The 20,575-nt window shown below is 47.0% G+C and overlaps 1 protein-coding gene across 3 annotated transcripts in view; it reads right to left on the reverse strand.

Moving 5' to 3' along the window:
• Window positions 1-20,575, reverse strand: part of SLIT3 (slit guidance ligand 3) — a 764,694-nt gene that overhangs the window by 141,784 nt on the left and 602,335 nt on the right. For all 3 annotated transcript variants that reach the window (XM_061393171.1, XM_061393168.1, XM_061393169.1), the window contains exons 9-10: window positions 15,600-15,741; window positions 2,366-2,437 (exon numbers count right to left, since the gene is read on the reverse strand). In XM_061393171.1, the coding sequence (XP_061249155.1) occupies window positions 2,366-2,437; window positions 15,600-15,741 (214 nt within the window). The remainder of the gene's footprint in view (window positions 1-2,365; window positions 2,438-15,599; window positions 15,742-20,575) is intronic.

The raw sequence follows: 20,575 nt of genomic DNA on the forward strand, positions 1-20,575 counted from the left end.
CAGAACAACCTTTATACTAGATTTTACCTGGAAATACTTTTTTTACACTAAGCTGACCACTTGAAATTCATTCTATTCAGGGACAAAGCCATTCAATCAGGAAAACTTTTATTTTGTCATTGGAATGGAGATAAGAAGAGGATGTGGTTCATTCATTGTTGGAGGAAAACATCCTTCTGTGAGATAGTAGAGATAAACTGGTCACATATGCCTGGCAGGAATTTACCCTCTGTGTTTTAAAATCTGTTTTCTCCAGGGACCCTACATCTCCCAAGCCCTTGCACTTCAGTCTAGATTTCTGACGTTAGTCAGAAAAAATTTTAAGTGCTCTCTCTTTCCTACCACCATCCTCTTGGGAAGGAAAAAAAGAGCATCATAGTAAATATCAATAGCATCAAAATGATCAAAAATGAAATTCACTCCCCAGGTCATAACTGAGAAGGTCTTATGAATTTTGAATGCACAGATCGTGGTAGTTCTAAGCGGATGGAGAAAGGGCAGTAAAACATAGCCATGTTCTAAATTACCTGGACTTCACAAAAAATTAGAGTAGTCACTTAAATCATGCAAGAGATAGAGGTTGGGGCAGTGAATGAATTTGTCATTTTTCACTGAAATTACTATCTGGCTGCATAATCAAGCTGGGCTTTAAAAATGAATTGGGAGGGTGGGGATGGAAAATGAGCTGGGAAAGCAGGGAGACCGGGAGATGAATGGCCTAAGATTTTAAATATTAAGGCCTATATTTATACAGCCCCTCCAACAGGAATGCTGCCTAGTGGGGGGAAGGAGAATGTGCTCAGGGCTGGCACATTATGTTGGTTTCTACTTCTGGAACTATACCAGGAGAAAATCTTGTTTGGTTTGGATTTCCAGGGAGATGGGAAGTTGGTTTCCTGATATCTGAGGTTAAAGCCTGACAATGCCACTGTTTCTCAGGGGTGTTTATTTTTAACATAAAAGGAGCCAGCAGACACTTAACCTCTTTAATGTAGGCCCTCCTACTCAAGGGAGACTGATGAATCAGCCTGCGGTGGAAGGGAACAAAACCAAGCCCATGCCTATTTCTACCTGCTCTCTCTCCTTCCTTTGTCAGGGCAGAGAAGGAAGCAAACGCAATGAAAATAGCATCGTGATTACTGGGCTATCATAAATGATTTTTTAGGTTGGAAAAGGGATGAGAGCCCCCTCCCAGGTTCTTCGTGTGTATGATGGCAATGGTTGCGGGTGTGTCTGAGTCCTACTAGCCTCCCTTCAGAGTGCCCCACTCTGACGGACTCACAGAGAAGTGCTCATGGCAGTCGTGTGAAGGGGAGGGGCGGTGCTGATGACGTTGCCACGATGGTGGGGATGAGGGCAATGAGGCTCAGATGCTGTGAGTCACGTTGGTGTCACCAGGTCCTGGTAGGATGTTGTGATGGCATAATACTGGATGTGGTGGTAATGGCAATGATTCGGATCATCACGGCTGAGTGTGATGATCTAACCTTCTTATCTTACTTAGAAAGATTAGAAAGTCCTGACCATGGGTCTAAAGGGTCCATAGGACCTGGCCCTTACCTACCTTTCCTGCACAATCTCCGCCACTTTCCTTTTCATTCACTCCATTCTGCCTCACTATTGTGCAAACCATCCTGAGAGCTCATCTAGACTCCCTCCCTTCCTTCCTTCAGGTCACCCACACACAGAGGGTTTCATGGGCCAACCCTCCTGGGGATGGCCTCTCCATGACTCCCTTCCTTTCTTTTATTTTATTCCATAAGATGGTACAGAAAACCCCAAACGAACTTTTTGGCCAACCCAATAGTTTCTAGTACTGATCAATTTCTGATATTTGCCCTCCCACTCGAATGTGTAAGCACCATCAGAGCAGACTTCATCTTAGTTTGTCTTCTACCCATAGATGCCAGCACAGCTCTCTACACCCAGTGGACACCTGCTAAGCATTTGTCAGCTGAATGTGTGCATGGTGGTACGGGTGTTGGTGATGGTGCTGTGGGATGATACGGAGTCACTGTCACATCTCTACTGAAGCGCCTACTTGAGGTCCACATCCCCAAAGCCAGAGGGCAGTAAAGAGTGAGATGGGACCTTGTTTAGGCCAATGCAGTCCCACCTCCTACCCAGATAATTTTACCGCATTGTAGCTGGAGACGCCTAAGCTCTGAGATGCCTGAACCCATACACCTCCCCATCTGAAGGCAACACTCAGGCCGTACCTCCCAGTCTTGGGAGACATTCCAGGCCTAACACTGAGCTCTCCCGAGCATGGTCATGCAGCTCCTTATCTGGGGAGATTGCCCACTATACCTATGACCCCCCAAACTGAAAAGATCTGGCGTCCTTTCTCGCTGGGGAGACTCACATGCGCTTCAGTTTCTTGTACTGGGTGAAGGCTCCGGCAGGGATGGATTTGATGGAGTTCTGTTCCAGGCGTCTGGGAAACAGAGCAGAGAAGAGTCGATCAACCATTTATTAATCAACCAGTGGTTGCCGGGGGCCTTGAGAACAGGATGGTTTCTCCCATCAACGGCACACATTCTTGGACAAGAGAGACTCGGTAAACGCTGTCCAAAAGCCAGAGACTCATGTTCTGGTGTCTGGGAGTGCCCAGCCCAGGGTCTAACTCCCCTGGGAGAAAGCTAGGAAAGATGACTTCTCCTTGAGCACATTTGGTTCTTGCTGATGACAAGCTGTCTTTGGGAAGCAGTTGTCATCTTCAGGAAAGGTTGTAGGAAGTAATCAGAGGGCTGAAAAAGCCAAAGCGATAAAGAGAAGGATGAGCAGAGAGAGATGGACAGATAGCATTGCCTGTCTATGCTGGAAGCAAGTCACCATTCAGTTAAAACCTCAAGTACCCTACTGCTGGCATGCTGCACAGGCAGACATGACCAAGGCTGACTTCAGTTCTGGGCTTTTCTTTTCTTATTGGAGGTATAATTGACATAGAACTTAATATTAATTTCAGGTGTACACCTAATGATTCAATATTTGTTTCTGGGTTTTTAACTGGCTGTTCTAATATGATGGAGTCTACCAGTCTTTAAGCTCCCAGCCTGACATTCCCCAAACTGGCTCCTGGACATCTGGAGGGCCCCAGGGGCCCAGAATGGACCATTCCCCTGGGGCGGCTGCTGCTGCAGTCTGTGGCTTTACTGTCTTACAGACTTTGCTGAAATGCTTCCTCCTCTATTACTCTAGAAAGAACAAGAGAAGCTGCAGGCTCAGGGTCCACAGGTTCCTCGGAAGAGAAGGAGCATAGGGAGTGAGCATGCTTCTCCGTCCTTTATTCTTTCATCTCTCAAATGACTTCCCATCACCAAGAACAGGTGTGGTGGGAAACGGGCATGAGCGGGAGGCAGGGCCCTCTATTAGAGGTGATGAATGAGGGCCTGGCCCAGGCTGAGGACTCAGCATCTCCTCCTCATCCATCTCCCGTCTCTCCGAGGTGCGGATCTTTTCATCACCTCCTCATTTGGCATGGATGAGCCCCCAACCCTTCGCTGGGAAGACACACAAAAAGATATGTGTGTGTGTGGAGGGGAAGGCTGGGGGAAGCAGAAGGAAGAGACAGGAGGAGCTGGCTCCCTTGGAGGCTACATCTAGAGGAAGCACATTTCTGGCTGGGATGAACCCATTCATCTTGAAGAGTAATCCCCACTGCAGAAAAGGGGAGACAGTCATATTAATTTGTGCCCCTGCAATCTCGTCTTCATTGGGGGAAAGAGAGTATTTGTTACTGGAACCACTAATGGAGCAGTTTGCCAGCAATTTTCCCATTTCAAACAACATCTTAGCTGCTAATGTGGAATGGTTTGTCAGGCCTACCCATAACACAGACAAATCACTCTCCAGGCGGAAGGAAGGGGGTGAGGGGTGGGGGCGGAGAATGAGGAAGGGCGGGTGAGAGGAGAGAAGAGCATCAGGACAGATCATTCCTGGCTGCCGGATGAATCAAGTCTACAAATGAGACTGCCACAGTCTATTAAGAGAGCCTTTGTGGGGCTGGAGCGGGCGGGGGTGTGCTCTCCTGGGCTCGGGGGCACAGGATGGCTGGACAGGGGCCTGGTTGGCTTACAGTGAGCCAAAAAGCACGCCACGAGGTTGCAGAGGCTGCGAGCTACAGGATACAGCCACCCACAGAGGCGGCAGATCTGGGCAGGCCGCCTTGACTGAGAGGGTCCAAGGACATTCTCATCTTCCAGCTGAGCAGAGTTTAGGAATTTCTCAGCCAAGGCAGCAACTCTGTGGACCACTGGGGTGGCCAGTCGGGTGGCAAATGCTCTCCAGGAATCCTGGGATTCACCTGCCACTTTGGCAGGGGGCTGGGGGCTGGAGGATGCCTCTGGAGAGAACCACTCACTGTAACGATGGCAACCCCTTCCACTCCTGCAAGAGGACCCACCGCTCCCGGCTGAGGCCAGGAGCACATGCAAGTCAGGTCAGCCGGCTGCTTGCGCAGAGCGTAAGAAATAACGTCCACCTTAGTGAGGGGTGCCAGAGCTAAGATTTTATTGCTAATATAACAAGAAGAGCTGTCCTTTATGGAATCGAGTTGGTTTACGTCTGTTTCTCTCTTTGAGTCCTTACACTGTGCAGGCAAGCTGTGTTGGTCCTATTTTGTGGATGAGGAAAATAAAACCTACAGGGACCCAATAGCCTATCCAGAGCGACAGAGCCTTAAGAGGCAGAGATGGCATCTTTCTTTTTCTACCCAGTGGAGGCTCTGCCTTCTCTGAAAACATGGAGGAACTGAGGCCCAGGGACCAAGGTAGCTTTCCCAAAGTCCCAGAAAAGTTTAAGGGGTAAGGATCCCAGTTGTCATCCAGAGACATCATGTACCCTCTGAAGTAGGTATTTTGTCAAAAAGGCTGTAGAAGTTGAGGGAAGGTGGAATATAGATGTGTGTGTGTGTGTGTGTGTGTGTGTGTGTGTGTGTGTGTATTGGGGATTTCCCTGGTGGCTCAAATGGGCTGGATCCTTGGGTTGGGAAAAGTGTGTGTGTGTGTGTGTGTGTATATATGCGTGTGTGTGTGTGTTTATAAAATGTATGCAGAGTGCAAAGGTGTGACGTTGAACAAAGAACAGAGAATTCTGATCTTCGTCTGTTAACCCTGGCTGGGACGTTGCTGTGTATCCTGTGCTCTTTACCCTTGCACACTCTGGGGAGGGTCTTTATCTCTGCAGTCTCTCTGCCTCTTACGCTGCTGTGGGTACCAGCTGGACATCCAACGCCTTATAGAGTGCCAAGGCCAGGACATGATGTGGGTTAGCCTTGCCTCAGGGGGCTCCAGAGTTGGTCAGTGTACTTCAGATGTAAAGTTAAAGCCAGGGTGAGAATGATAACAACAGTAAGAGCTAATATGTATCAGCCTGTACTTGTTAAGTCAGGCATCGGGCTAAGAGCTTTGCACAGGTTGGTCTAAATATTTACACCTCCTGGAGGCAGGTCCTATTCCTTATCACTGTTCACACTTTAAACATGAGAACATTGAGGCTCAGAGAGTTTAAGTCACTAGTTCAAGTTCACAAAGCCAGGAAAAGCTACAGCTGGGACTCAGACTCACGTTCATCCAATTGGAAAGCCTGCACTCTCAGTCACCAGTTTGCTGAATACCATTTGCAGCCGAGGCATCGCCATTCCTTTAGTACTGCCTGTTCATCCTCAGGAAAATGGCCCCTCGGTCAAGGGTGGAATTCTGGGGGGTGTGTGTGCCCCGCGGCCACAGGCTCTACACGGTAGGTGCCCTCTGGTGGGTTTTACACAGCTTGGAACAAGCATGCAAAGGTCCATGCTCCCGTGACAAAAATTCAGTGTGACGGACAAAGAGAAGCATGAACATCAGCAAAAACTGTCACATTTGGGATGTCTGAAGCCAGCGGCTGTCTTCAGTCTCTTTTAACTGGCACGTGTGTCTTTCTTTGGCAAACATTCTTCAGGCTGCAAACTGATTTAATAGAACTAGCATAAAAACAAACATACAAATCAAACATCTGAGCATCTTCCGGCACCAGAAACAATGGGAACATCTGATGGGGATTTCAGCCATTTGTGCGCTGTATTGATTTGCCCTAGTTCCTCGGTGCTTCCTTAATGATCTGTCATTTGCAAACACTCAGCTGAGCACAATACATTTCTCGCAACACAGAAGTCAACGTGATGCCAGAGGGATTGGCAGGGACACAGCCAGAGCAGGGCCATGGCAGCAAGTCACCTGATAAAGAGGTTTTGGAGCTGGGTTAGAGCATTGGCTGCGATGATGATGGACAGCTACCATCTACTGAGGGCCTGCTGTACATCACACGCCGTCCTCTGCACACTGGCTCGTTGTGTTCCTTCAACAGTGCTACAAAGCAAGTCGTATCACTAAAGTAGAAACAGCACGGGACTCCCCTGGTGGTCCAGTGGTCAAGAATCTGCCTTGTAACGCCGGGGGATGCGGGTTTTACCCCTGGGTGGGGAACTAAGATCCCACAGGCCACAGAGCAACCAAGCCTGCACGCCCCAACCAGTGAGCCCGTGCGCCACAATGAAAGACCCTGCATGTCACAGCTAAGGTCCAGCGAAGCCAAATTAACAAATAAATTAAACAGATATTAAAAAATAACAACAAAGATGAAGCACGTGGGCATATGTGGCATGAGTCATTCCTAACCAACTGTGCAGAGTTCCTGGCATTCCCTACAGAAACCAGAGGTGCCGACACAGGGTCAGGTTTGCCCTTATTATGATGCATATTCTCAGACACCTCTAACAGAGAAACCTTTGTCATCAATGCTGAAAAAAAATGAGAACTTGAAACTAAAGCCTTCTATCATGTCACATATGTGACACGAGAATCAGCTTTTCCCTTTCAGATTCCATTTAGTAGTTTTCAAACATTGTGCTAATTTCCCACACAAGTATGCTATTTAACCCTCATGGAGAATCTCTAGTGGGGATGATGAGCCCCACTTTGCAAAGATGGGAACTGAGAGAACCATGAGCTGTTAAGCGTGCGTGTGCGCTAAGTCGCACAGTTGTATCTGACTTTCTGTGACCCCATGGACTGTAGCCCTTCAGGCTCCTCTGTCCACAGGATTTCCCAGGCAAGAATACTGGTTGCCATTTTCTCCTCCAGGGATCTTCCCAACCCAGGAATTAAACCCGCATCTCCTGCATCTTCTTGCTTTGGCAGGTGGATTCTTTGCCACTGAGCCACCTGAGAAGCCCTGAGCTGTTAAGACAGGTACCCAAAGAGCCAGAAGCAAGATTCAAACCCCAGGACTGGATTTCCCTCATGGTCCAGTGGTTGAGAATCTGCCTGCCAATGCAGGGGATCCAGGTTCGATTCCCAGTCTGGGACGATTCCACATGCCAAGGAGCAACTAAGCCTGTGTGCTGAAAATATTGATCCCTCACTCTAGAGCCCTCTAGCTACAACTACTAAGCCCATGTGCTGCAGCTACTGAAGCCCACATTCCTTAAAGGCCATGCTCCGCGACAAGAGAAGCCGCCACAATGCAAAGCCTGTACACCACAACTAGAGAGCTAGCACCTGCTTGCTGCAACTAGGGAAAGTCCTTGCAAAGCAACAAAGACCCAGCGCATCCAAATATAAATAAATAAGTAAATAAATAAAATAAAAAACACCCAGGGGCTATTTATCTCAAGGCTCTGTTCTTAATTATTCTGCTGCCTGATTGGCTTCCCCTTTACTCCGCCTGTCCCCACCCACCCCATCCCCCTCCTTCCACATGGCAGTCCCCCAGAAACCCAGTGTCCTCAGAACGTTGAAGAATCCAAGATGTTGGTGATGCCCAGAGTCCTCTAACCCTTTTGTTCTGCTGGCTGCTTTTTAAAAAATTTCTCTAAAAATCTCCCTGGTGACCAGTGTTGTAGACACACACTTGCTTTGTTAAGCAGATAAACCACTGTTTATCTCTCCACTGTGGATAGACAATAGGGCCGAGGTGAGGCCAGGTGCAGAATGGGGCTACCTTTCTCCCTAGATGCCCTGATTTATGAGTTGGCATCTGAGTCCATCCACAACCTTTCTCTGGGCTTGGTGGTAAAACAATCTGCCTGCAAATGCAGGAGACATGGGTTTGATCCATGGGTTGGAAAGATCTCCCAGAGAAGGAAATGGCAACCACTCTAGCATTCTTGCCTGGAAAATCCCATGGACAGAGGAGCCTGGCAGGCTACAGTCCATGGGGTTGCAAAGAACTGGACATGACTTAGCAACTAAACGACAATAATCTTTCTTGAGAAGCTGAATTTATTTGTTAGAGCTGAGGGCATGAGACAGGAATGACACTAAGTGGGGTAAAAGAGTAAAAATGGAAGGAGATGGGACAGAGATGAAGAAGGAGCTCTAGGTACTGAGAGTCCCTCTCAATCCTTGAGGACCTAGGAGGGTGGAATAAGGACCACAGAACAGAAGACTGTGTGGGCCTCTCGCTCTTCCCAGAATCATCCCTGCTGGAGGCTGGAGCGGGTTCAGAGAAACGACAGGGAGCAGCTCAGTTTCGAGGAAAATCTGCAGTGAACTGTCTCGCTGTGGGTTCTCTGAAAGAAAGCTATTTTTAGAGGAATTGGCTCTGCTATGTGGGGAGACCAGCGCACACTGTGAACTGCTCTGGCTTTGAAAAACAACCGGAAAGAGTCTGCCAGGTTGCTCCGCATGAGAGACAGCCCTTCCGTCCCCCAAATGCTGGGGAGTGCAGATCCTTCCCAAGGTTTAAGAGCATCACGACCAGCTCAAGACTGGGCAGATAGGGAACAGAGAACTGGATGTAGTGCAAATTATCCCTAAGGAGAAGGAGATATCTGGGTTATACAAGTGGCCAAGGACGTAAGATGGAATTTGTTTTCTTATTTGGCTACGCCAAGGTCTCAGTTGCAGCATGTGGGATCTAGTTCCCTGACCAGGGATTGAACCCAGGTTGCCTACTCTGGGAGCACAGAGTTTTAGCCACTGAGCCACCAGGGAAGTTCTGAGGTGAAATTCTTGATGGTAGGAAGAGAAGTTACATTCAGATGCCTTTGGATGATAAATCAGACACTTCCTGTGCATCTTGGGGTGCATGGTATGATGTCCACTCTCTGCTCCTTCTTTCCCATCTTTCGACCTCTCCCATCTTCTGGTCTCTCATTGATTAAGAATATGAATTTTAACTGCTCTAAAGACAGGTCAACACACAGATCTCCAGCAACAGGCTTTGTTGCCTCAAGGAACAAACAGGTTTCCTCTGCAAAGTTCTCTCAGTATCCAGTCAGAGAGCCTTGCCTCAACTGCTTTGATGTTTCAGCTTCATTTTATCATGAGGAGAAAGAGTAAAGCATACAAGAGAAGTCCCAGGCAATCTGTCTGGTGGGCCATGGGCGCTGGGTTAGCAGGGGCAGCCTTATTTCCATGTCTGCATATATTTGCATGAAAATGAGCTACTGCCAGCCTCAATTCATAATGCAAGTGGCTAGCCTAGTTTTTTAACCTATTCTCTCTACCATAATCTTCAAAGAACTGAACGAGCTTTAGGGAGGAATCTAATGCAGGTAATTCCAGCTCCTGTGATGTGGTTCCCAACCTCTCTTACCATGGCTAAGATAAAAGTGGTGGAAGTAGTAGCTGCAGTTATAGCAAAATCATGCCAGTCACTGCTAACACGGTATATCTTATGTGCCAGACCCAGTACTAAGCATTTGATAGCATATATTCATCTAACTTTCACATGAACCATTAAGAAGATACCACTAGCCTCTACATTTTCAGTTGAGTAAACCAAGATGCAGAAATGTTATTTGTCAATGGTTAAAAGGCAGGGAAGAGCTAAAATGTGGGTCTGTCTGAATCCACAGTCTACAGTCTTAAGAACATGCTTGTTGTTTCTGGCTGCTTATTTTTAGAGGTACTCTAGCTAAGATGGCCATTTCCAGGTTTCTAGATTTCATGGGTGAATTTGATCCAGATGACCATTACATCTACTACTGTGGGCAAGAATCCCTTAGAAGAAATGGAGTAGCCCTCACAGTCAACAACCCAATATGCAGTACTTGGGTGCAATCTCAAAAATGTCAAAATGATCTCTGTTCGTTTCCAAGGCAAACCATTCCATATCACAGTAATCCAAGCCTATGCCCCAACCACTAATGCTGAAGAAGCTGAAGTTGAACGATTCTATGATGACCTACAAGACCTTCTAGAACTAACACCAAAATAAGATGTCCTTTTCATCATAGGGGACTGGAATGCAAAGTAGGAAGTCAAGAAATACATGGAGTACCAGACAAGTTTGGCCTTAGAGTACAAAATCAAGCAAGGCAAAGACTAACAGAGTTTTGCCAAAAGAACACACCAGTCATAGCAAACATGATCTTCCAACCACACATGAGACGATTCTACACATGGACATCACCAGATGGTCAATACAGAAATCAGGCTGTTTATATCCTTTTCAGCCAGCCAAAGATGGAGAAGCTCTATACAGTCAGCAAAAACAAGACCGGGAGCTGACTGTGGCTCAGATCATAAACTCCTTATTGCCAAATTCAGAATTAAATTGAAGAAAGTGAGGAGAACCACTAGGCCATTCAGCTATGACCTAAATCATATCCTTTATGATTATGTAGTGGGAGTAAAGATAGATTCAAGGGATTAGATCTGATAGAGTGCCAAAAGAATTATGGATGGAGGTTCATAACATTGTATAGGAGGTGGTAATCAAAACCATCCCCAAGGAGAAAAAATGCAAAAAAACAAAATGGTTGTCTGAGGAGGCCTTACAAACAGTTAAGAAGAGAAGCTAAAGGCAAAGGAGAGAAGGAAAAATACATCCATCTGAATGCAAAGTTCCAAAGAATAGCAAGGAGAGATAAGAAAACCTTCCTAAGTGATCAATGCAAAGAAACAGAGGAAAACAATAGAATTGGAAGGACTAGAGATCTCTTCAAGAAAATTAGAGATACCAAAGGAACATTTCATGCAAAGATGGGCTTACAAAGGACAGAAATGGTATGGACCTAACAGAAGCATAATATATTAAGAAGAGGTGGCCAGAACACAGAAGAGCTATCCAAAAAAGATCTTAATGACCCAGATAACCACAATGGTGTGATCACTAACCTAGAACCAGATATCCTGCAGGGCAAAGTCAAGTGGGCCTTAGGAAGCATCATTACGAACAAAGCTAGTGGAGGTGATGGAATTCCAGTTGAGCTATTTGAAATCCTAACAGATGATGCTGTGAAAGTGCTGCACTCAATATGCCAGCAAATTTGGAAAACTCAGCAGTGGCCACAGGACTGGAAAAGGTCAGTTTTCATTCCAATCCCAAAGAAAGGCAATGCCAAAGAATGTTCAAATTATCGCACAATTGCACTCATCTCTCATGCTAGCAAAGTAATGCTCAAAATTCTCCAACCTAGGCTTCAACAGTACGTGAACTGAGAACTTACAGATGTTCAAGGTGGATTTAGAAAAGGCAGAGGAACCAGAGATCAAATTGCCAATATTCGTTGGTTCATAGAAAAAGCAAGAGAGTTCCAGAAAAACATCTATTTTCCTTTATTAACTAAGCTAAAGCCTTTGTCTGTGTGGATCACAACAAACTGCGGAAAATTAGACAGAAAGAGATAGAAGAGATAGAGATAGAAAGAGATAGAAAGAGATAGAAAACTAGACAACCTTGAGAAACCTGTAAGGAGGTCAAGAAGCAGCAGTTAGAACTGGTCATGGAACAACAGACTGGTTCCAAATTGGGAGTACGTCAAGGCTGTATACTGTCACCCTGCTTATTTAAGTTATATGCAGAGTACATCATGAGAAACGCTGGGTTGGATGAAGCCCAAGCTGGAATCAAGATTGCTGGGAGAAATATCAATAACCTCAGATATGCAGATGACACCACTCTAATGGCAGAAAGCAAAGAGGAACTAAATAGCCTCTTAATGAAAGTGAAAGAGGAGAGTGAAGAAGCTGGCTTAAAACTCAACATTCAAAAAACGAAGATCATGGCATCTGATTCCATCACTTCATAGCAAATAGATGGGGAAACAATGGAAACACTGACAGACTTTATTTTCTTGGGCTCCAAAATCACTGCAGATGGTGACTGCAGCCATGAAATTAAAAGACACTTGCTCCTTGGAAGAAAAGCTATGACCAACCTAGACAGCATATTAAAAAGTAAAGCCAATACTTTGCCAATAAAGGTCCATCTAGTTAAAGCTATGGTTTTACCAGTAGTCATGTATGGATCTGAGAGTTGGACCATGAAAAAAGTGAGTGCCAAAGAACTGATGCTTTTGAACTATGGTGTTGGTGAAGACTGTTGAGAGTCTCTTGGACAGCAAGGAGATCAAACAAGTCAATCCTAAATGATATCAACTCTGAATATTCATTGGAAGGACTGATGCTGAAGCTGAAGCCCCAAAACTTTGGCCATGTGATGTGAAGAACTGACTCATTATAAAAGATCCTGATGCTGGGAAAGATTGAAGGCAGGAGGAGAAGGAGATGACAGAGGATGAGATGGTTGGATGGCATCACCGTCAATGGACATGAGTTTGAACAAGCTCCGGGAGATGGTGAAGGACAGGAAAGCCTGGCGTGCTGCAGTCCATGGGGTCGTGAAGAGTTGGACACGACTTAGTGACTGAACTGAACTGAACTGTGCTGATTTAGACCTCTTATTTACTCAATTAAGGCAATTTCTGTGTTTATTATACATACTATTTATATACAGACATATATTTATAATTATATAATAATCACACATATAATTAAACACATTTCTATTACACACAGATATTCTTTCTTGAGTGCCCATCATTTTATAAAATGAAGAATATTTTTGACAATAATGGTAATGGAATAAGGAAGTCTAGAATGTTAAAATAAAAGATGCTTCTTTAAATGGAATCTTTTTGCTCAATGGAAAAATATCACATTGTTCTTGTTATTTTTAATTTACCTCATTTAAGGAAAAACTCAGTAATAATCAGACAGGCTTTCAGAAATAACTAGTCTAGCCTGTCCATGTTCCTTTTAAAATTCAATGTTCAGGTGTGAGCCCAATGGCCTAGGTATGGTCTGGCCTCCATGGGCTTCCCCTCCAATGTGGATGTCTGTGATTTCTCTCCTTCATATGCCTGATCTGTGAGCCTGTTGAGCCCGAGCTGGAAGTGTAGGCACATGGAGCAGGAAAGGAGGGTGAGCAGGCCTGAGCTCCTGAACCAGGGCTGTTGTGGGGGTCAATGGTTGCAGCGTGATTATTAGACTGGCCTTTTCCATCATGCTATGGTTTGAGACCTGGCCAAGGGAAGCTCTGTGGCTGCCAAAGAGAAAACATAAAACCCGGCAGATGGAAGGGGAAAGAAGTGAGGCAGTGCAGACAAGAATGTTCAATGTGAATCTGAACTGAGGCATGAATTTGCAGGAATTCTGTCTTGACATCCACCTTTGGAGGATCAGAGTCCTACTGTGGCCTGGATGGAAGACGAGGGGCGGGCTCCTGTAACGAGGAGCACAGGGTGAACCAGGTGGAGAAGGAGACCTGGCTGACAAGGGAAGTGGAAAGATCACGGGTGCAGAAAAGGATAGAAGAGGGCAGGGGAATGGATCAGGAGAGGCAGAGAGGCTGGGAGGGGCCGAGAGGGACAGGTGGTGAGGTCTACGTGAGGCCCGTGGAAGGAAGGGTTCTCCAAGGCTGGGCAATGGACCACGAGGAGTGAAGGCACATCCCAGTGAAGCACAAAGGGAAGTCACTGTTGTTCTTGCTGAAAGAAGACTGAGTCAAGGGGGGGGAAGGCACAGGAGGTACAGATGCCAGGCCAAAACCACCCTTGGCTAACGCGTTCCTGCCCTCAGGAAGGGTGTGGAGGCACAGATCTACTGGGGCTGGGTGAGAATGTTTCAAAGGGAATCAGAGAAAAGTTGGCAAAGCAGATGAAGCAAGAAGAAACTAAGGCCCCCGTGTTGTAAGCTAGATGTTTCTTCTCGTCTCAGTGGGTGAAACCAAAGTCCCTAAAATGCACCATGATCTGGCCCCTCATGACTCCTCCGACCTCAACCACTAACACTCTCCCTTGTGCTTACTCCACTCCAGCCACACTGGCCTTCTGGTATACCTGGTACAGCCCTACCTCAAGGCCTTTGCACACACTGTCCTCTCTATGGGCAACACTCTCCTCCAGATAGCCACTTGCTTTTTCTCGCTTACTTCTTTGCTTTTCTCCACAGAACCTCCCATCTTCTACCATATTATCTGACTTACTTTGGTTTGTTTACTGGTCGTTGCTCTCTTCTCTCCACGGCAATGCAAGCACCATAAGGGCAGAAACTTGGTCTGTTTTGTTCATTGCTGCTCCCTAATCACAGAATTACCATTGGACCACAGTGGGCTCAAAAAAGATGTTTGTTTAATGAATCCGTGAATGAATGAAAGGGTCAACTTGGTCACCCACTGGAGTGCATTGGCAATAGAAGGGTGTACGTAAGAGGAGAAACAGGTGGCAGAAGAGGGGAAAAGGAGAAGGAGCGGGAAGGAGGGAGTAGGGGGAGCCGAGGTGTAGCAGAGAGGTGAGGGAAATGTGTACCATATATTTTATTTGGAGGGATTTTTTCTAATGATGTTTTCAGTGAGAGGGGTTCCATCTAACCGATGTTTAATAAAGCCATCTAAAAGTAAAGGTGACTATGTTATCAGTTATTGTCATGTAAGGAGTGATCTTGAGGTCAGTGTTCATTGACCTTCTAATCCAGAATGAGACACTGGCCATTTTTTAACATATGAGAGAAGAGTCGACAAGATTGAGCTACATGGACAAATGAATTTTCTTGGAATTTTGGACATCAGTGCACACACAGACACACACAAACTTGTCTTGTTACCTAAAGGCCTAATCTGGATGACGATAATCTGATTCAGAATGATGAAAAGCTCAGTCTCTTGCTCTATAACAGTAGCTATAAAATTAGTGCATTATTCATATACTTTGTACCACCACCATTTTATGGAAGACTTGCCCTTGTGTCAAGGGCTGTACTAAGTGCTTTCCATGTGGTATTTCATTCACTTTTCATGACCTGTTGAGTAATACTATAATTATCACATTACTATAAGAAAACTGGAGATGAAAAAGAGCAATTATTTTGCCCACAATTATACAGCCAGTGCATGGTAGAATTAGGATATAATCACAGAGAGACTCTAGGGTAGGGAATGGTGAACCTTTACTGTAAAGGACCAGATGGAAGATACATTAGGCTTCGTGGGGTATAAGTTCCTTTGTCATTGCTACTCAATAATGCCCAACAAGAACAGCCATACTAATATGTAAATGAATGGGTGTGGCTGTGTTCCAATAAAACTTTATTTACAAAAATAGGTGGTGGACATATTTTGTCTACGGGTTGTCATGTGCTGACTGTGCTTGAGAGTCTATGCTTTTGACCCCTGAGCTGTAATACCTGGGAAAGTGTGGGAGGAGGGCAAAGAGATGGCTGAGCATTTTCAACAGTCAGCTCTAACAGCCCAACATGCTGCCAGTCTGCGGGGATTGGCCGAGGCCACGAGGTGAACTCACCAGGGACAGATGGTGGCAGGCAGGCACTTACATTTCAACGATGCCCTCTGGCAAGTTGGCGGGAATCTCTGTCAGGCCCTTCCCTCGACAGTCCACGATGTTATTACTGCAAGTGCAGGCTGAAGGGCACGAGATGGAGTTGGCATTGCAGGCTGGAGGCTCTGAGTGGGGGCCTGTGGGGTCAGAACACAGTGGTCAACTCATGTCAGTGTGAGGAGCTCCCTGGGCTTCTGTGATCCTTAACCAGCTTCCCAAGAAGGCAGCTCTACCTCATCACCTACCTGAAAAATGATCGCCAGCTGACATCACCCCTCATCTGGGAGTCACAGGTGCTACTGGCTAAATATTCAGCCAGGAGGAGATAGCCTGACCTTGACCTATTTCTGGATTCTTCCACCTGCTCTGTCATCTGATTGTGCCAGCTCTTCAGTCACAGAGTTGCTCTCAGAGTCAACTGCACATGGAAATACACCACTGGAATGCACAGCACATACCCGGGGACTGCTTTTTCAGGGGCCCAGAGTCTGAATGGCACCCCGAGGTTTTGATCTTTTATCTGGGGCTTGGCTGCTGAGTTTAGATACACTTTCATTCCTTTCTCAAATCCAAGTGGGAGGAGAAAAGGTGCCAGAATTCCCCCATTTGGGGGCACTAATGACCGAATGTCATCAACAGCAACATTCAAGGCCTGTTCAAATAGCGTTTCTGTCCAGAGATCATGCAAATAAAACTTATCTCATGAGAGAAAAAGGTGAACAAGTTACTCCACATTTTGGGGCCTTAATTTTGCTTGAGGTGAGAACCCATGTGAATGTAATGCAAAGTGGTAAAAAAAGAAAAGAAAATGGTATGGAAGGTGCTTCCCTGGTGGCCCAGTGGTTAAGACTCTGTGCTTCCAACGCAAGACCAGGGAACCAAGATCCCACATCCAGTGAGGTGTAGCCAAAAAATTAAAAAAAAAAAAAGAAAGAAAGAAAGAAAGCCAAGTGAAAATAAACACACACTGGCAAACTAACTCAAGATTCAGAGAGTCATAAGAATCTTAATCAGTTTCTCTGGTGGTCACATCAAATCACTAACAGAAGTAAATTCCAATTTAAAAGACGGTGTATAAGTTTTCATATTAGGACTGTTTCTGCAAAGTGAAGTAAGACTCTCAAACCTGTGGTTAGTTTTTCAAACGTGGACAGGATGGTCCAAAGGGTAAACTCAACCCAATGGCCTCCCCAGGACCTTACCACCCAGGGATCCAGCCAACAGGGACAATTTCAGTGTCTTTTCAGGTCCCCCTCCCAGAGCAAAGGGCCATTGGCTGAGAGCAGATTCAGACCAACTCTGCAAATTTCCTCACTGTTCAGACACGGACTATCTGGTCGGGGGCTCTTGGCCAAAGATAAAAGGTGAAACATGGAAAATGTCTGTAGAGAAAGATGATTTTGGTTTGGCCCCTGTTCACTGCAGAAGCTGAGGCTGGGAAGCCAGAGCAAGTCTAGCCACAGATGTTGAATCGAAGGACTGACTGGGCCCAGGGCCAGTCCTTGTTCAGACATTGAGTGAGCCTTCCAGTGGAAGGCCCCCCACTGCATTCAACAGTCCCTGTACCTGGGGGCGGTCCTTCTTCAAGACTCAAATCGATGCCTGTGGCTCACTTAGGAACATTTGCTTTGCTAGAAAGTGCTAACTCAGTGACTAAAGCTTCTTACTTCCCTTGGCTTCACTTTTACACACACACACACACACACAATTTCAAAACATCCTCTTAGATGGAACATTCAAGAAAATATTCTTGTGTAGGGTACAAGGACTTCAAACTCTCCAGTATCACACTAGTGGATCTAACAGAGACCATGGACAATGCCAGTGAGATGACAATGTACATTAAAATCCCCAAGTGAAGCATTCCCTTAGAGAGCGAGGTGGTGCTGGCTTTGTTCCAAACTGGTAAAGTCTTTACACTTCTGAGAAAATGACAAACCCAGAGGGCTGGCCTGTAAGAAACTCAGGTCAGGAATGAGATTATCGTGGCCAAAAGTGTGGGCTCTGAAGTCGCATGGGCTCAATTTGAACCCTGATTCTCTACTATTATCCTTAAGTCCTCCTGTCTCAGTTTTCCCCGTCTTTAAAATGGGGGAAAACAACAAGCCTTACTTCATAGCATGGCTTTGTTGTGAAGGTGAAATTAATGCATGTGAGGTATTTAGAAGAGTTTGTGGAACACAGAGCTCAGTCGTGTTATTTGTTATTGTTATTAACAATGGGTCTGGCTCGGCCACAAATTGTCTGCAGGATGTTGGGGGAGTCACAGTACCCACCCTGAACTTTTCTGCTGCCATCTCAGTGAACAAGAAGCTCCGACTGCACCACTGACACCCTTCTGAGTCTAAAGGTCAACCACTGCTCTTCAGACAAATGGAAGCAGGAGGACTAGAAACCTGACCGCCTCCCCTCCTCTGGTCCCTCTCTTTGCAGCTGGCAAAGAAGATCTATTGTGGGCAGGGCTCTCGTCCCCTCAACCACATCCTCCCAGGGAGGCACAGAGCAGGAAGGCTTCAGATGTCAGGGCTTCTGAAGTGCAGTGGTGCCCAGCAGAGAAAACCGCCATGCCTGGCCCTCCACATCAAGGGGCTCGGGCGCCTGGCCAGCCAGGGAGATGTGCCACACCCTGCCCCTTCCTGGAGGGCAAGTGTCAGGGGCTACATGGAGCGCCCTGAGCCTGAGCACTTGCCTTTCCATCCACTGAGGCACAGGGTCTCTGGCGGCCGTGCCTCTTTTGATCTGTCAAACTGTGATGTAGAGGGGGTGTGTCAGAAAAGAATGGAAGAAAGACATTATGTTCTGGTACTCCTATGGGCAAAAGGAGGTTCTGAAATGGAGTTTCTTCAAAGGGACCCCTTCTGACTTGTAGGCTGAAATGAATTCTGTTTAAAGCAGATCCAGACTGCAGCCTTGAGTCCCTCTGTAAACAAGCTGGGTGTTTCATGGGGTGGCTCTGATTCGGAAGAAAGGGTGTGCTGCATTGTAAGGGACGTTGTCAAGGCAAAAAAGCCTTTGAAAAGATTCCTTAACCAGGTCAGTAACAACACCTTTAATTACACAGAGGGAAACACTGGTAATTATAGCCTCTGTCAGCATCCTGGGCTGGCAGCTCCCCAGCCAGGTATTCACACGTGGTGAGGGTGCTCCCCTCTTGTAACAAAACACGGTCTAAGCCAGGCTTGAAAGATGAGTTCACTTTCCCTGCAAACACTTCCCCTGAGTCAATGCTGGAGGGGACCAAGCCCATTTCCCTTTGGGTCTCTGAATCCTGTGCTGGCAGGAGTCTCTCCCTTAGGCCTTGTGTCTCTGGACAGATGGATGTTAAATTCTACAAGGGCAGCAACCTTTTCCACCTTCTTCACGATTACATCTTCAGTGCCTAGAATAGGGCCCAATACAAGTCAATAAACACACCTTAGGTGAGGGAGAGGATGAATCCATGAATGAAATTGGCTCAGAAGCCTTAGAGAGGTGGGGCCTGAATGTCACCAAGCTCTGGAAGGACCCTAGGGGCAGGCTCCCTGAGTTCCGAGTGCCCTGGGCTCTTGTCCATAGGATCAGTCCCAGCGTGGGGAGACGAGCGGCTCTGGGGAAACAGGACTCTCAGGCTGACGCGCAGGTCGTCTTAACCACATTGAAGGCCACTGGTCTGGTCTCCTGAGGCCCCATCTGAGCCGAGACCCCCGCGCGGATCAGCAGGGACGTCCAGGCCCTGCGCCAAGCTCTGTCTGCAAAGCCACCCCTCCCAGCCTTTCCTGTCCACACACACGGAGGCCAAAGAGAGTGGTGCAGGGGACAGTCGATTTCCAAGGGGGACTAAGCACGGAAGCACCTACCTCTCTACCCAGGAAAATCTATGACTACAGGCTAGGAAGCAGAAAGGAATGGGAACAGAGTTTTAACACTGGGATAGGAGTGTGTACAGATCTTCAATGGGAGGGTCTCTCTAGGTATGCGCCTGCTCCATGCACATGTGTCCCCATTGCATGATGTGTTCTCTGGGGACCCATGAGTCCTCACGGTCCTCGAGTGAGCCTGCTGATGGGTACCACCCCCTCCCCTCCCTGGCACAGCAAAGGCCTTAAATCAGAGCATAGCGATGGACTAGCGGGTAGACCTTCTGTCACCTACTCTCTAAGACATCCTCTCATAAACTTAGCAGTGCACAGGGACTTGCTCTTCCTTTCCTCGTTTGAAAGTGAGTGCCCGGGCCCCTCTGCTCTTGGACCTCTTTCAGGCCCAGCGTGAACACGCTACTGCCCTGGGGTGCAAGGATGTGCTCATCAGAGCAGGGAGACGGGCATGCGGCCCAGGTGCCTGCCTCTGCTCTGGGGTACCATCTCACCTTTCCTCAATCACTACCAAAGCTCGAGAATTGCAATAAGGAGTCAAAGCTACCTCAGAGGTACTTCAACGAGGGAGCTGAGATGTCCAGCCTTCAGAGATCTCCTAAGACTACCGGCCTGTGGTCCAGTGTCTGGAGGGAAGGCAGGGCAGAGCTCGGGGGGAACAGACACGTTGGCCCTTCCTGATCTTACTGGTCATCAAGGGAGCTGCTTCCCAGCCCTGGGAGCCCTCAGCGAGGGAGAGGGCAAGAATGCGTTCCCAGCTGGAACTCTCACAGGGTGAGAGCCTGTGGGTACCCGCATGGACACTGCACAAATTCTCCTCCCTCTACTGACTACAAGCTGCCCTCCAGTTCTATAGGAGAGGAAAAATGGAGACGTGACCAGGGCAGTGATCAGCGTTGACTCCTGCTCAGCGCTCACCGCATTTTTGTTCTTCTCCTTGTTGACAAATGAAGGTGATCATCATCCTAAAAGCCCAGATGAGTGGGGCTGAAGTCACTGAACTTCAGATCCAGAGAGGGCCATGGAGATGGGGTAAAAACAGAAGTCTTGAGAGAGGAACATGCGTGCCCAGGGACACAGTTGTGCCATTCTCCCAAGAGTAGGTAACGTTGGTGGGGTA

Source organism: Bos javanicus, chromosome 20 (genome assembly GCF_032452875.1).
Source record: "Bos javanicus breed banteng chromosome 20, ARS-OSU_banteng_1.0, whole genome shotgun sequence".
Classification (NCBI taxonomy): domain Eukaryota; kingdom Metazoa; phylum Chordata; class Mammalia; order Artiodactyla; family Bovidae; genus Bos; species Bos javanicus.